This window comes from Lates calcarifer, linkage group LG12, assembly GCF_001640805.2.
Source record: "Lates calcarifer isolate ASB-BC8 linkage group LG12, TLL_Latcal_v3, whole genome shotgun sequence".
Taxonomy (NCBI): Eukaryota; Metazoa; Chordata; class Actinopteri; family Centropomidae; genus Lates; species Lates calcarifer.
The window spans coordinates 11,282,863-11,297,598 of NC_066844.1; the positions used below are offsets into that span (position 1 = coordinate 11,282,863).

At 39.7% G+C, this 14,736-nt stretch overlaps 3 protein-coding genes across 3 annotated transcripts in view; 2 read left to right on the plus strand and 1 right to left on the minus strand.

The window, feature by feature from the left end:
- Window positions 1-740, plus strand: part of lg12h1orf50 (linkage group 12 C1orf50 homolog) — a 3,184-nt gene extending 2,444 nt beyond the window's left edge. The window contains exon 5 of the mRNA XM_018667612.2: window positions 1-740. This exon is cut by the window's left edge and continues 82 nt beyond it. Within this exon, the coding sequence (XP_018523128.1) occupies window positions 1-104 (104 nt within the window). The 3' untranslated portion in view covers window positions 105-740.
- Window positions 650-5,567, minus strand: ap5b1 (adaptor related protein complex 5 subunit beta 1). Its single transcript, XM_018667611.2, has 3 exons — window positions 5,238-5,567; window positions 4,003-4,794; window positions 650-2,804 (listed from the first exon to the last, which is right to left on the minus strand). Exons 1-3 carry the CDS (start codon window positions 5,373-5,375, stop codon window positions 873-875), a joined length of 2,862 nt encoding a protein of 953 aa, XP_018523127.1. The 5' UTR covers window positions 5,376-5,567; the 3' UTR covers window positions 650-872.
- Window positions 5,568-6,086: 519 nt separating this feature from the next.
- Window positions 6,087-11,995, plus strand: nuf2 (UF2 component of NDC80 kinetochore complex). The gene is made up of 13 exons (XM_018667623.2): window positions 6,087-6,316; window positions 7,513-7,587; window positions 7,851-7,927; window positions 8,301-8,362; window positions 8,501-8,598; window positions 9,056-9,129; window positions 9,933-10,026; window positions 10,115-10,177; window positions 10,299-10,436; window positions 10,543-10,683; window positions 11,144-11,319; window positions 11,454-11,589; window positions 11,698-11,995. The coding sequence occupies exons 1-13, from the start codon at window positions 6,194-6,196 to the stop codon at window positions 11,803-11,805; spliced, it is 1,365 nt and encodes a 454-aa protein (XP_018523139.1). The 5' UTR covers window positions 6,087-6,193; the 3' UTR covers window positions 11,806-11,995.
- The last annotated feature ends 2,741 nt before the right edge of the window (window positions 11,996-14,736 follow it).

Sequence of the window (14,736 nt, forward strand, 5' to 3'; positions counted from 1 at the left end):
TGGAGAAGAGGGACGCAGAGATTGCCATCATGGACAAACTTCTCAGCCAGCAGACAGCCTTACCACCTTACACAGAACCCAACTTCAGGGGCCTCTCTGATTAAAGGACTGCTGAAACTGGAATGAATAAAGGACTGGGATTTTTATAAAGGATACAAGTTAGAGACTATCTATAGCCTTAGTGGACATTAAATTGAACTGAGAAAAATCCATACATGGATTGGAGTCACTGATACCAAAGTGTCACTGTGTTTCAGTGACTTTGGTATACTGCCGTAAGTTTATGACCCATTACTAGAGGTTTTGTTTGTATAAGTGGCAGTGTGAAGGGTACTTTTCTAAAATTAAAGTATCAAGTTGGGTTACTCTAGCAAGCCTGTGCAAGGGCATTTTTATCAAGTAAAAGTTAAAATACCAGTTCAGTAGCCATTTTCAGAACTCTTTCACGTCAGATTCAGTTGGTTATCTTACCAACATATATCACAAAGATGAGAGTTAAAGCTGCACGGTGGACTTTTTACTGTAAGTAAAGTTGTTTACGTTCAGTGCTTCTCACCAAAATGAACTGCATGTAACCTTTAGGACAACATTAATTAAATGTGAATGTGTACTACTGCTGTTGAGCCATATATCAGGAAGATCCTGCAACTCAAATTAAATTATTTTATTTGTAGATGTCATGGTTACAAATAAGATGTCAATCGTTCGCAGGTCAAGAAAATTAAAGTGCAATAACTTTATTTTAAATCAACTGTCTTCAGTTATTTGTTTTTAAGTACAATTTAATTTTATTAAAGTGCTGACAAAAAAATGATGATTTTGTTAAAAGCCAGCTATTTTTTGATTTTAAAAACCAGTAAGATGCATCACAGTCAGCTGTAAGTGTCCTCCTGTGAAGATGTGATTATCAGTAGATACGAACTTATGTGAGGCAAAAGTTGCCAGTTATCTGTGGCAATGTCGAAGTGTACAGCATCTTCCTTGAACCCGATTTTCAGCAGCATGTGATACTGTGGTGGGAGGAAGATAAGCACTTTAAACTCTTCCTTACTGGATGAGTCTGAAACAAGGTAGGGGAGGAAGTTTTTCTTCACCAAGGAAATCAGGGCTGTTTCCTTCAGCTGGCAGCAGAACAGGCTAGTAGCACAGTCCCCACTCTCTGAGCAGAATTCATCCCATAATCTCTCAAACAGGTTTAGTTTGCTGCCTTGTCCCCAAGCTGGGGGAGCAGGCACAGGCATGAAGTCCTGCTGGAAAGCCACATGGATGTCTGGCAGGATGCTGTGCCAGGAGAGCCCATCCTGTGTGGTGAAGATGGCGCTGGCATGGAGGGTGGTGGGGTAGGGCCGCCGAGGCTTCAGTCTCAGCTTCACCACTGGCGACGGCCTCTCTCTGACTAGACAAGGGACACTGATGTCATCCAGCTCTTCATAATGGTCATCTGTGAGGTTGAAGTGCAGGCGGATGCTGAAGAGCTGATCAAAGCGGGAGTCATGAGCCTCAGCATGAACCAACTGGTAGCCTAAGGTGATTTCTGAGGCAAAATCAGGGTCATTGAACTGACCTCTGTAAGATTCTAGTGCTGTGTTCATCTCATCTGGGCACATCTCTGTCTCAGTCTGGTTTGGGTGACATTCTTTATCTGAATGTGTTTCTTCTTGTGGCTCAGAAATCACCTCAACCACATTGAATATTGCTTTCTCCATCTGGTGAATGGTTAGCATGCTTGTCAGCCCCTCACTCTCGGCCATGATGGACGACAGCGATCGTTTCGTGACCTGCCGCCCTCCCTCGGCAGTACCCTGCGCCAACACCCCAGCCAGCTTCTCCCGGGACAGTGTAGTGAGGATGGTGTAGTAAAGACGGGCATGGTCCTGTACATCTGTGTCTCCGTAGCAGCAGGTGAGATGCTGCAGGATGTCAGCCAGAGGAATAATCAGTGAGTCTAAGCTGGGATGTACAAGCAAGCGGCGGCAAACTCCCAACACGCTGTTCCCCTGACGCCAGTCACCACTTACACACAGTGAGGAGGATGATGGAGTGATAACGCTGGACAGAAAGCCTAGGGTGCTGTGCTGGGGGATTTTTCCTTCCTCCGCCACCCGTGCTAGCATCTTGAGGTGCCAGCGGAGGTCTTTCAAGGTGAGCTGGGCGAGCGGGGCCTCGGTGATGATTCTCTGCAGGGCTTCCAGAAGCTGCACAGCCCAGTTAGACTCAGATAGTCTGTCTTGAGTCTGGTCGGCCAGGCTGATGATGTGTGGAGCTAGCTGGGTGTGGTGGAGGTAGAGCTTACACACCTTCTCAATCAGGCTGTTAGAGTAGTGCTCTATGTGGTAGAAGTTCAAAAGGAAGAGGAAGGCAGCCCTGAAGAACGTGACAACAGTCTCTCTGCTGCCTCCATTCTCCACAATGTGCAGCAGCGCAGTGAGGTGTTCGTAGAGGTAGGCCAGCCCCCTGCCCTCCTCCCCCTCCCCTTCCTCTCCCTCCTCCAGGTAGACCAGAGACAGCAGGTTGAGTCTGGCCAGCATGGTGGCACTGTCATTGAACACAGTGGGCACTAGAGCTGAGGCAAGCTGGGGAGTCAGCAGCACAGGGAGAGTCTCATCACTGTCGCCACAGCTGATTGGACGGTTTTCAGGAAAGTGCAGGATACAGTCCATGTAGAAAAGCTTCTCAGGTGTACTCAGCAGTGGGTGCTGGGAGAGCACGACCAGTCGTTTGAGGATGAAGGCTTCATCCTCTGCACTGAACAGGCTGTCTGTGAATGCACACTTCATCAGCAGAGTGGAGTGGAGGAGACAAACCTGAAAGGATACAGACAATGATTTATTTAAGAACCTCAATAAGCCATGAATTCTCATTACGTCAACTTGTACAGGTAAACTTAAAGCAGCTTAAAGCACATTCAAACACATTCACACACCAATGATATATTAGGGGCAAATTAGGGTTCAGTATCTCGCCCAAGGATACTTTGGTATTTGAACTGGAGGAGCCGGGGATCGCTCTACCTCCTGAGCCACAGCTGCCCTGATATAATAATATGATAATTACATGAAGCTGGAGCCAGCAGTTGGTTAGCTTAATTTAGCATGAATATAAAATAGAGGCTTTGTCCAAAGGTAACAAAATCCAACAAAACTCACCTACTTGCAGCCTTTGAATTTCACTAACTTCTAATTATACATCATTTACTGGCTGCAGTCTTTTCTAAGCCTTTTTCCTTTTTAGTGAATTTATATTTTGTAATACTAGGTGCAAAAACCACTCCAATTAAATGCAGCATGAAATTAGATCAAAGTTGCTCATGGCATGATGTAAAAGACCAATTATTGACTGACTTTGTTTTCAGAACAATGTGAGTTTGTTTCGCTGCTCTGTAAATAGACACACCAGTTGCTCTTTTATTTCTGACAAAGTAGCTGCTCAAGGAGTGTTTGTTGTAGTGCTTGTACCACACTTGCTAAAATCAAATCAAACAGGATTGAAATCTTAAGGATTACAACTTTGCTGCTGTGTAAGGCAATATTTAGATTTTAAAAATACAGTATTTTAATGGTCAATATGAACTGAAAAAAGAAAGAAATAACCTAAATAAGGCAATTCACCTCCATTACAAAGAAAAAAATGTTACTGGTGGTATCTAGTCTTGCAGAGAGTTTGGGTTGTAAGTGCTGGTATTCTGAAATAGCTATTTCTGGTGTTCACATCAGTGTGTACTTTCTGAAATAATCATGGTTAGGATAATCCATGGGCCTAATTGTGGGCAGTTTCCAATAGAACTGATGAAGTTGTGGATTATCTAGAATAATGGGTCTGCTGTTTGAAAACAGACATTAAATTAGTGCAGTAGTGTAGAGCAGTGGGCACCACTAACTAAATTCCATTTACTTCTTTTGTATAAGGGTAGGGGCAGCAGGAGAAATCTAAATACCACAAAAGTGGGAAAGTATGTTTTTAACACAAAAACTGCTTATAAACTGCAATAAGTCATCCACAAACCTTGCTTGTGCCCAGCAGTCGCAGCAGCTGAGCCCTGAATATGGCTGGAGGGACACCAGGCACCATGGCAACCACCTCTGTCAGTCTATGCAGCAGTGCAGCCTGACACAAAGGAGTGAGAAGGTATGACTCCTCCAGGAGAGACGACAGGACTGAACGCAGCTCCTTACAATCAGATCCAGTCTGGAGGGTCGGCACCATACCCATGGGTCCCAAGATGAAAGACGGTATGGTTGAGTTTTTTTTGTTCGTCAGGCCTGACTCCTGGTCTGCTTCCCATGCAACTGACGTGTTCCCTCCCAGAAGAGCTTTAAGTCTCCCAGCACCAGCTCCTGTTTCCTGGGTTAGTTTATACACAGCATTCCTCAGCACCAGAGTATGAAGTCCTGCATAGGCCTGGTGGAACCTGGAGGATTGTTGTTGCCTGAGCCCACTAAAGAGCTCAATGTGCTGGGAGAGAAGGCCAGGAGAGCAAGCTTCCAGCTCCCACAAGCAGTCACAAGCTGTGGCCCGAAGAGAATGAAGAGCACCATCACAATGAAGGTCACTGGTGTCCTGGGATATCTGAAGGAGCAGGTCCAGGAAATCTTGAGACGCGCGGGAACAGCTGCTCACACAGGAAGTGCAGACAAGCACAGAGGTGAGGTCCAGGAGGAGGTGACAACGAAACTGCACATATCTGGGAGGACACTGGGCAAATACCGACATGAGCTCCAGGGCTGTCTCCTCACCCACAGTGTCTGAAGGACACAGCAGAGTTGGGTACTCACATAGTGGGGATGACAGGAGAACCTGAGGGGGAGGTAGAAGATAACTGTTTAAGACCCATCAGTGTTCACATTACTAGAAACCTGAAACACTAGTTAGGATTATATTAACACACAACTGGAAAATGGAAAAAACAAAAGATAATATAGAGCACTTCATAAAACTGACTTACACACACACACTCCACATACAAAACAATGTGATTTAATTTCCAATCGCGTAATCATTTCACCTCACGATCATACCCTCCAGGTAAACATATTCTATATACATATACCGTAATTTGTTTGTGATTGAGTTGAAAGTGCAACGTCCCATTATTAGTTACTTCCACGGAACTAAGGCCTCAATGTTTAGGGCGAAGTTTAACAGAGCTCATCAAAAAGTACATAACCTCAATCCTTTATTGAGTGAGAAAATGAGAAAAATGCAAACAGTCCTCAAACGTATTATTTATTTAAGTTTACCTTAACACTGAAACTAGCTTTGTCATCTCGGAGCTCACGGAGCAGTTCTGCCAGAAAAGCCTCTGCAGTTGTCCCGGAGAGGAAGCGAGACGGACTGAGAGAGAAAGCAGAGATCCTGTCGGCCCAGTTCACCGCCATTGTCGCTCAAATCCCAAACGTCAGCGAAATACAGGTTATCGGCGTATTAGTCCGACCAAAACTCATTGCGCACTGTAAAATTTCTCTTTAGAAATCAAACACCAAACTCATAACACAGACAGTCCACATCTAAGCGAGTTCCGTGTTGTGTCACGTGCTTATTCAGTGCTGGCGGTGTGACTTTACTGCCCCCTGCTGCTTCGGAGTGTACACTAGAGATACAGGTTTCACCGTGGAAAGGGTGTGGTACTTATCTCCTAATGGTTACAAACAACGTAAAACGGTTTAAATCGCCTCAAAGATTTTAGCCATCAAGCCACTATCTTACAACATGTCCTAAGACCACAGATTCAACTTGTACGTCGGAGTTTTGATGAGGTTGTCACTCTTGCCCTCCGTCAGTGTGAAGTTTTTGAAGCTTTTAGAATTTACCACTTTTTTTCCTCTCATATATGGGAAAATGTATTTATTCACAAATTTTTATGACAATTAACTTGATCAAGAGAAATTCTACCTCGCATGTTTCATCATAAATTTGTAAATATAATTGGAAATATAATTTTGTAATATACATAATAGAGGCTCTTGAAAGAAAATGCTTGTACATTTGACTCCAGTATGAGCAAGAGGGCCCAGGTGGCGCTGCTGAGTAATGTGTCATCTCATTCACAACAGAAGAAAGACAAATTGACCAATCAGACGCGTCATCTACAAATCAACAAGGAAGTATTTTTAAGGCGCCAATTTTGTCTCGTCGTAGAAATCGAAATAGGCTTTCTGTGTTTTGTCTGTTTTTATTCGGCAATAACTCGGCGACAATGACTGAAAACACCTTCCCTGTTTATACTGCGGATGCGATAGTGAACTTTTACCGAACAGAAGTTCTAACTGGCCAAGAGGCCAAACACTTTACAAAGAGCGATCTGACTCCTGCTCCGAAGGTAACGACCGTTTGATGCTGATGCTGTCCGCTTGCAAAATGAATAACGTTGATAACGAAATTAATTCTATTTTATACTAATTAAAAATGATAACAACATTTGAACGGCTTGTCATAATAAGGCAAACGTTGCTTTATGTCAACAAAATTGGGGGTTAACGGTTAATCTCAGACGAAAGAGAGGCGTCACCTATGTCAAACCCTTTTCAAAAATACTGGTAAAATAGCTTTGTTTTGTTTATCGAGAAAGGCGAAGGCGTATAACATAATGCTTTTACAAATGAACAGTATCCATCAAGTAATATATTTACATTTTTCTCTTACATTACCCATCAAGTTTAATCATTGGAAATACAGTAATAATACTGTAATGCTTGGAAGTATAAACCAACCGTCTACAATCACTACAACACGAGAGAGTCAGTGCGACATTTTTTACAGTGAACTTGTATTGCTTATGAGGTACCTGTATTCTGAGGACTTTACCTATGATTTTTAGGTTTTGCACTTTTTAAGTTTGTTCTTTTCTGTTGTACTGGGAAATTTAGCCATCGCAATCTCACAATGCACACTGAAAGTTTTATGTATTAAATATTTCCTCTGCCACAGCTTAGACAGGAGTCTGGGGAAACACAAGGAGGGAAGTTTGTACTAAAAAAAAAAAATTTTGGAAGATACCCTCTTGATTTGTCCAATACTAGCTGAGACAGAACTGCAGCAATTAAGAAATTAATTGGCTTCTATTTTGATAACTGATTCATTGTTTCTTGAAAATAACTAAAAGGAATAATCAGTTATCAAAATAGTTGAAGATTAATTTTCTGTTTATTGATTGGTCAATTAATTGCCTAAGCATTGCAGCTCTGGTTTTGGACTGTTGGTTGACAAGGAAATTTAATACATCACTTTAGTGGGAAATTTTATTGACAAACAAATGATTAAAAATGGTAATAAGTTCTTCAATGTACATGAGCATTTGAGGAGAAATTTAATATTATGTTCCAATTCAAACACCTTGGAGAGTGGGTGGGAACCAGGTGTAAATATTTCGCTAGCTAGACTTCAATGAGACAAAGAACTGGACTTGATTAGATAACAGCCTGTATTGGAGGTGCTATTTGTTTTGCAGTCATCAGTCTTTTCTGGACACATAAATTATAGACCATTAACTTAACACTTGACTATTCTCTCCCACAGCCAGAGGCAGTTCAAACATTATACATGAGAGTACTGCATCTCCTGTATCGTTTCAGACCTGAATGTCATTCTATGGTAAGTACTGTGTTTGACTGGAAAAAAGACTCAGCAGTTTGCATTCAGGCATGTGTACTACTACATTAAGGGATTCTCATATTCAAGTTTATACTAAGCACTCTTTTCTATTCCTGTTGTCTGGTATTATAAATGTCACTCTCAACAGCTGATATATATGTAGGAGATAATGTAGTGGTAAATGTCACAGAATCATCATCTACACCTACATGTTATCCTTGCTTTTAGTTGAGAGATTGATTTGCTGATTTGTTTTCCAACAGGTTCCACTTCTGGAGAACATTCAGTATCCAGAATATCATGAGGCGGCAACTGCTATCATGAGCGTCTACGTGCGCATGTGAGTTTTCTTACTGTCTTTTGGATATACAGCAACACAGTGCACCAGCCGGTAATGAGTTTATGTGTTGAGATAAATTCTTTTCTCACTCACCTGTCAGGTTAGAGGTTAGCTATATAGCAGCATCCACAGAGTTACTAGGGATTCAGTGACTTGCTTATGAACACTTAAGGACTTTTACTGACACCAGCCTTCTGCTTATGCAAACCAGTTGACTCAAATGAAAATAGTATATTGTTTGCTTTGTTGTTTCAGTTCAGTGCTCAAAAGGCTCTGAAATTAGATTTCAATGTGATGTTGAGCAAGATATATACATTTCTATATTTTTCCATCTACAGTTTATATTATTTACACTGTTCATCATCTTTTTTAGGCGGCAGTTTCTGCCTATGTGCTTGGTGTATGATTTCTCATTGAATGACCTCCTAGCCCCAAGTAAGAATGTGTTTCTTATTTAATCTTTCCAACAATTGTTTTTTTTTTTTTTTTTTTAATCCATACATTTCACTGGCTAATGCACATTTGACAACTTGTAACCAGTCCTTTGATAATGGTCTTGCTGCTCTTTTCCAGAAAAACAGAAGACTCTGACTGTTCTTAGTGCAATCATGAACTTTCTTCACTTCAGGAAGCAGAGGATGGACATGATCTTGGAGAAGCAGGCCAAATTTGTATGTTGGTCAAATGGCGGTAAAGGCTAGCTTTTAGCCTATCACTAACCCCCACTAGTGGTATGGTATCTTGAGAGTATACAGTTTAAAGGTCCCTGTGGAGACCTAGAGGTGCAATGGTGAAGCAGTCTGACACTATTCCACCGATCAACAGTTGCAAGTGACATGCTAAGATGTAATAAAAGGTGTAACTATATAATAGAATCACATTATAACTCAAAATATCCCGTTACACTGCTTTAATGCAATTTATAGCAATGATCTAGACAGAATTAGTAGTATAATGCAGAGAAATCTCTTGGATACATGTTTGTGCTTAATTTTGTGTTTTTAATCTTGGTAGTTTTTTTTTTTTTTTTTTATAAGGGACACTACTTGCCAACTTGTGTCTTATTTTTTCAACCAAAATCACTCAATCAATTTCACATATTGTAACAGTTGGTTTCTCTGTTGTCAGAGGGCAGACATGGACAGACTGCAGGCTTATACCAGAGGCAATCTAGAAGCGGAGAAGAAGATTGAGATGCTCACGTAAGTCTTGGATCAAACAATTAAACGTGTGACATGAGAGATATTTGTTGTTTGGTTAGTTGATATCTGAATTTGAAAGTGTTGAGCCAAAAAAGATTTGTCACTCATCTACAGAGAGGTAAAGATGAGTTGTTTTTTTTGATCAACAAAAACTCTGCAATCAGCAATTTTGATAATCATTTAATCATATAAGTCACTTAATAAGTAAACATGCTTGACATTAAGGCTTGAGCTGATCCTGTATGTGATATTTGGGGGCTTTGAACAGTTTGAAGGTACCACCCTGTGCATTGGGATTTTATAGACTGAATAGAATAATTGGAAAAATAATTTTCAGATTAACTGATAATGAATGTAATTAGGGCTTTAGTTAAATTATTTTCATTATTGGTTAAATTGCTTTAAAATTATTTTCTTGATTTATGTTTTGGTCTAAAAATATGTGAAAATAGTGAAAAATATCTGTCACAATGTCCTGAAATCTGTGGTGACATCTTTAGATTGTTTGTTTTATTTAACCAACAGCCAAAACCAAAGACATTCAGTGATTCATCACAAAAAGGAGCTAATTCTCACATGTGAGAAGCTGGAACAATTCTGCAAATTTCTGTAGCTCTAAAAATAATTGTTAGTTGCAGCATTAACGTCAAAATAATTGATGATTAAACTTACTGACTGACATATTTATTATAATGATTACAAAAAATTAAAACATGACAACAAAATACATGTCCTCTACACTGACATGAAAAACGAAAGTAGCACTTTTCAGTGAGATGTTTACAGATTTGTCTTGTCCTCAGGACCATCCCACCAGAGCAGCAGGCCGAGGCAGACGAGCTGGCAGCTGCTCTCTCTGAACTGCAGGCCGCCACCATGCACGAATACCAGGAAGTGGTGGGTGATAATGAAATATAATCAGAATAGTAAAACTCGTTGTTGTGAGAGTTGTCAGTCAAAGTGAAATAAACTCTCTTTCTCTCAGAATATAAAAAACGACTGCATCGCAGAGTGGAAAACCAAAATTGCAGAAAAGTCTCAGAAACTGGTATGTAACTGTGATCCTAAATATTTAATAAACCATGACGTCCCAAACTTCCAGACAGGCGGCAAGACTCAAGCACTTTTATTAAAAAGATCACTGTGTTGTCTGAATGTGTGCGAGACAGGCCCAGATGAAGGTGGACGTCAGCAACCTGAAGGAAGATATCGGCAAACTCAAGTCTCAGATTGTGGAGTCCCCAGAGGAGCTGAAGAGTCAGATGGAGAAAATGAGGGAGAATGTCAAGAACATCAAGAACTCCATTGTTAGTAGAAAGGAAAACAGATCAATGGATTCAAAAGATGACATGTTGAAATGACGTTAGACTGACACATGCAGGTATAATATGTTTTCAATGGCTTTGATTTCAGAAAGAAACAGATGAGCGTGTGGTGGAGCTGCAGAACATGGTGCAGAGTGTGACTCACACTGAAGCTGAGATCCAGCAGATGTATAACCTGCTGCAGGACCTAGAGAGCAGCATGAACAACACCAAGCAGAGACAGGAGATGGTATGAACTGTGTACAAGTGTTTTATTTACATGTAAAAAAAAACATTTGTATGCTGTATCAGCCTCAGCAAATGCATTATGATCATTTTCTTGCATGAAGGAGTAATCTTAATTATATCCTGTTTACCCAGCAAAATAAATAACAAACCTCCAAAAAATCCACACACACTTTGTTAAAATTTAGAATAGACCTAAAATACAAGAACAAAGGAACAGAATAAGTAGACTAGATCTATAATCAGTATAGTACGGTAAAAGGTAGTGAGTTTTTACAATGTTAATTTATTGATTGTCTTTCTGGTGAGTCTAAAAGGTGTGTGTGTAATTTAAGGAGAGAATGGGAAAAGAGAGAGAGGGGTCATCCAGAAAACAGCACTCAAACAAGAGAGAAGAATCTGTGCATAATAAGTTAGCTTGTAACTGTGTGTGTGTGTGTGTGTGTGTGTGTGTGTGTGTGCAGAACCAGGAGCTGACAGCTCAATATGAAAAGAAGCAGAAGGAGCTGAAGAACCTTTGTATCGAGGAAGGCCAGGTAAAGCGTGCTCAGGGCATGAAGCTGGATAAAGAGTCCAAACAGAACATCCGGAGACAGATGAAGAGAGAGATGAAGGAGCAACACGTTCAAGAAGTTTTGGGGTATTTAATGCCATAATACATACATCATTCATTTTATAATATCATGAAATTTACATAGTAGTCAGTTCAGATAAATAAGAAATAATTTGACAATCCTGTTATGTAAAATTAAAGTTTTAAAACCTGTTCTCCAGGCAGTGTAACCAAATCCATCAAAAGCGTGAGGAGATGGCTGACAAAATCCAAGAGATCTCCAGAGAGACACAACAGTTGAAGGCCAAGATCCAGAGCCTGAGAGACGTCTGCAGCAAAGAGACAGAAAAAGCTCAGGTACAGTCAGAACCATTCTCCCTCTTTGACATGTTTGCTTCACTGTCCAGATTTTTCTTAGTTTGATTTATGGTTTGAGACTAAAATGTTTGATTTCATTGTGTCCAGGCCCTGTATGATACCCTGGCAACTTCAATGGATGATTTACACAGGAGAATTGATATGCATATTGTGGACCTGAAACAAAATGTCGTCAAGATGTCTGCAAACCTTTAAATGAATTTTTCATTTTTATCAGTTGTATTACTGTCTTAGTACTTATCTGTCATGTTTTTACTGTTTTGACTTTTTGATGTTTTTGACCATTTATATTTAAAATGTTTAAAGTTGTAATTTGATTAAAGTAATTGCTGTTATCTTCATTAATTAATAAATTCCATGCTTCATTGCAGGGTGTACATGATAAGATTTGTACATTGGTTCTGTAACCATTCATGACCAAACTTTCTTTTATGGTCTATGTCACATTTTCAAATGTACACAAAGTTAATTCTTCACATTACTGTTACTCAGTTACTTTGATTTTGGACAAAATCCTACTTTTTCTAAAATGGTCACATGAGACTGGGGTTGAGATCATTATTTTAAAAAATAATAATTACACTGGCTACAGTCGAATAGTCCTTTTTGCTTTGGAAGATGGCAGCCATGGTAAAAGCTGGTCAAATTTTCTAAATGTTAAGAAAAGGAGCTTCGGTGCTTCCTATCTTATCTCCTTTAGCATAGGATACACTTGACCTTCCTTCATGAAAAGAAAGGAGAGAATGCCATCCCACAATTCATTTAAAGACACGCATCATATTTTCACCGCAGACAGATCCATGTACATGTAGATGCAACAGCACCTGTTTTGTATGTGACACGATCCAAAACTAAAATCTTTCCCTACTCTAAAAAATATTTTTCTCTACTTAACAAATGTATAAAAAGGGTCAAAGCACCCATAACACGAAACTATATATTTCTGTCTGAATATAATTTACTCTGGACCCTCCCACAATTTCTTTTTTCATTGTTATTTTGATGGCTCAACTTTGTCAACTTGTAAATTCCTTATATGTTATTATATTATTAGTATTGGACAGGAAACCTTATTCAATTTTAGCCTACATCACTGAGTTTGTCACTGCATCTTCCATGTGTTATAAATAAAGGTGGTTTAAAAAATGCCAAGTGTTAGTGCAGATGGATTCTCTAAATGTCCTCTATTCCTAATTCCTTATCAATTCTTTGTGTCAATTACCTTGACCATACAAAATTTTCCATCAAGGTCAAGGTAAAGTGGTTAGGAAAGGATTTTTTTTTTTTTTTTTTTTTTTTGAGTATTTGACTGCAGCCACCCTCTTAAACACTTTACCTCGACCTTAAGGTCAAGGAAAGATGCCAAGGGAAAGTCATAAGGATTTTGGAAAAGACAGCTGGTGCTAAGAGAATTCGACTGCATTTATACTTAGCTACATAATTATGCAAAAGATGATGGACTACACCTTAGATGATCATAGGCAACTGATAGCTGAATGAATGGCAGAAAATAGCAAAAAAAAAAAAAAAAACAGGTGAAATACAGAAGAAAAAGTTAGAAGCTAAAAGGCAGAAGGAATTGATGAAGAAATGCTGAAAATGGCTAAATAAATAAACAAATTAAATAGCGGAAATAACAAAGCAAGGAAGCAAAACAACAGCTGAAGAATTCATTTGAATGGAAAATTGCAGATTGTTGGATGGTTTCAGTGCCAGAAAGTACATAGGAGTAGTTACAACCAAAAAAGGGGAGGATGGACACAAATGGCTTCTACTCTCTCAAACCATCTGTCCGCTCTATCCAAAATGTGGACATTATTGTCCTCGAAGGACTGTCCCTTCTTTTTTGAGGACAATAACAACAGGGTGGTTTAATGACTCTCACGACCACCTCCAAGAGGTTAAATACCTGGGACTCCCCAACCAGTTTATAGAACTGTTGCCTTCAACTTTAGCTCATAAAACTACCATGACCTGGATGACTGAGAACCTTCATATTACACATTAGGGTTTTTCCGCTTTTGACTTGCAAGAAAACGTCACGTGACTTGAATAATATGTATGTGTGTTCACAGAATTTTCACAATGGTATGTCATAGTTAAAACAGCAGCAGCAGGTAGCTCACCTCAGGGTCCAAGTGTAGAGGGTGATCCCATGTGAAGGCGAGGACATGAATTTACTTAACAAAGCTGCTTTGACTAATATGTTCTCCAGTGTTGGAATGAAACCACAAAACATGTTGGCATAATAAATGATATAAAACTACTTCACCTCTGAATGACATTTTTAAGACTCACAGTATGATTTAGTGCAACTAGAAAATGTAAAGATTTTTAAGTACAATATCCAATATCAAGTAAGAAGAAACAAGGTATGAAGAGAAAGTTGGGTAATGTGAGCAACAGCTGCTCCTCAAAATCAAGTGACCATTCGTTGTCTTTACTAGGATCAACTCCTACAATTATCTTTCCAGCAGCCAGCCCTGGCAGCTGCCATTGTACAGGGACTTAGTGTCACAGGCGCACAGTCAGATTTTTCATCCACACCTCGAATGTTTGGCTCAATTGACCTGGCCCATGAGAGGCTGAATTTAAATGAATGGGAATTGCCTCTGAGGATCTGCCATCCCCACACTCATATATGACGGGCAGTGGTGCTTGTTTCAAAAATGGTTTGAAGCTAAGAACATTATTTCTTTTCAGCGCTCTGATCTGGAGGAGTTTGTCAAGTGGGCCCTGGTACAATTCAGAATTGTGCCAGAAGCTTTTTCAGCAGTTCTGATAGGACTGAATGGGCACCATTTTAGGTCTGGTATCTAGATCTATTAATACATCCCTGGTCTGAGGTATCATGTTTCTATATTGTGCACAACATATTTGTTTTTTCATTTCCATTATTTCTCAGTATAAGAATGTGTGACAATCATTTGTTGAGTTGTGAGTTAGACATGTTTCTATAGGAATTTAACATCCTTAACATCCAACATAGCTGTGATTAAATTACTCACCAACGATTGCTGAGATTTATTGTTCATCAACCAGTAGGGGGCGCTTCAGACCACTGTTTATTGTGGTATGGTAACTTTTCATCTATGGGTGATGTGATAGAGCTCTCTTAAAGTGCAT

Excerpts from the sequence above, each read along its gene's own strand:
- ap5b1 (XM_018667611.2), bottom strand. The coding sequence starts at position 5,375 with ATGGCGGTGAACTGGGCCGACAGGATCTCTGCTTTCTCTCTCAGTCCG. Across the intron at positions 4,795-5,237 it reads AAGCTAGTTTCAGTGTTAAG|GTTCTCCTGTCATCCCCACT; the intron begins GTAAACTTAAAT and ends CCTCCCCCTCAG. Across the intron at positions 2,805-4,002 it reads GACTGCTGGGCACAAGCAAG|GTTTGTCTCCTCCACTCCAC; the intron begins GTTTGTGGATGA and ends GTATCCTTTCAG.
- nuf2 (XM_018667623.2), top strand. The coding sequence starts at position 6,194 with ATGACTGAAAACACCTTCCCTGTTTATACTGCGGATGCGATAGTGAAC. Across the intron at positions 7,588-7,850 it reads GACCTGAATGTCATTCTATG|GTTCCACTTCTGGAGAACAT; the intron begins GTAAGTACTGTG and ends GTTTTCCAACAG. Across the intron at positions 11,590-11,697 it reads AAGAGACAGAAAAAGCTCAG|GCCCTGTATGATACCCTGGC; the intron begins GTACAGTCAGAA and ends CATTGTGTCCAG.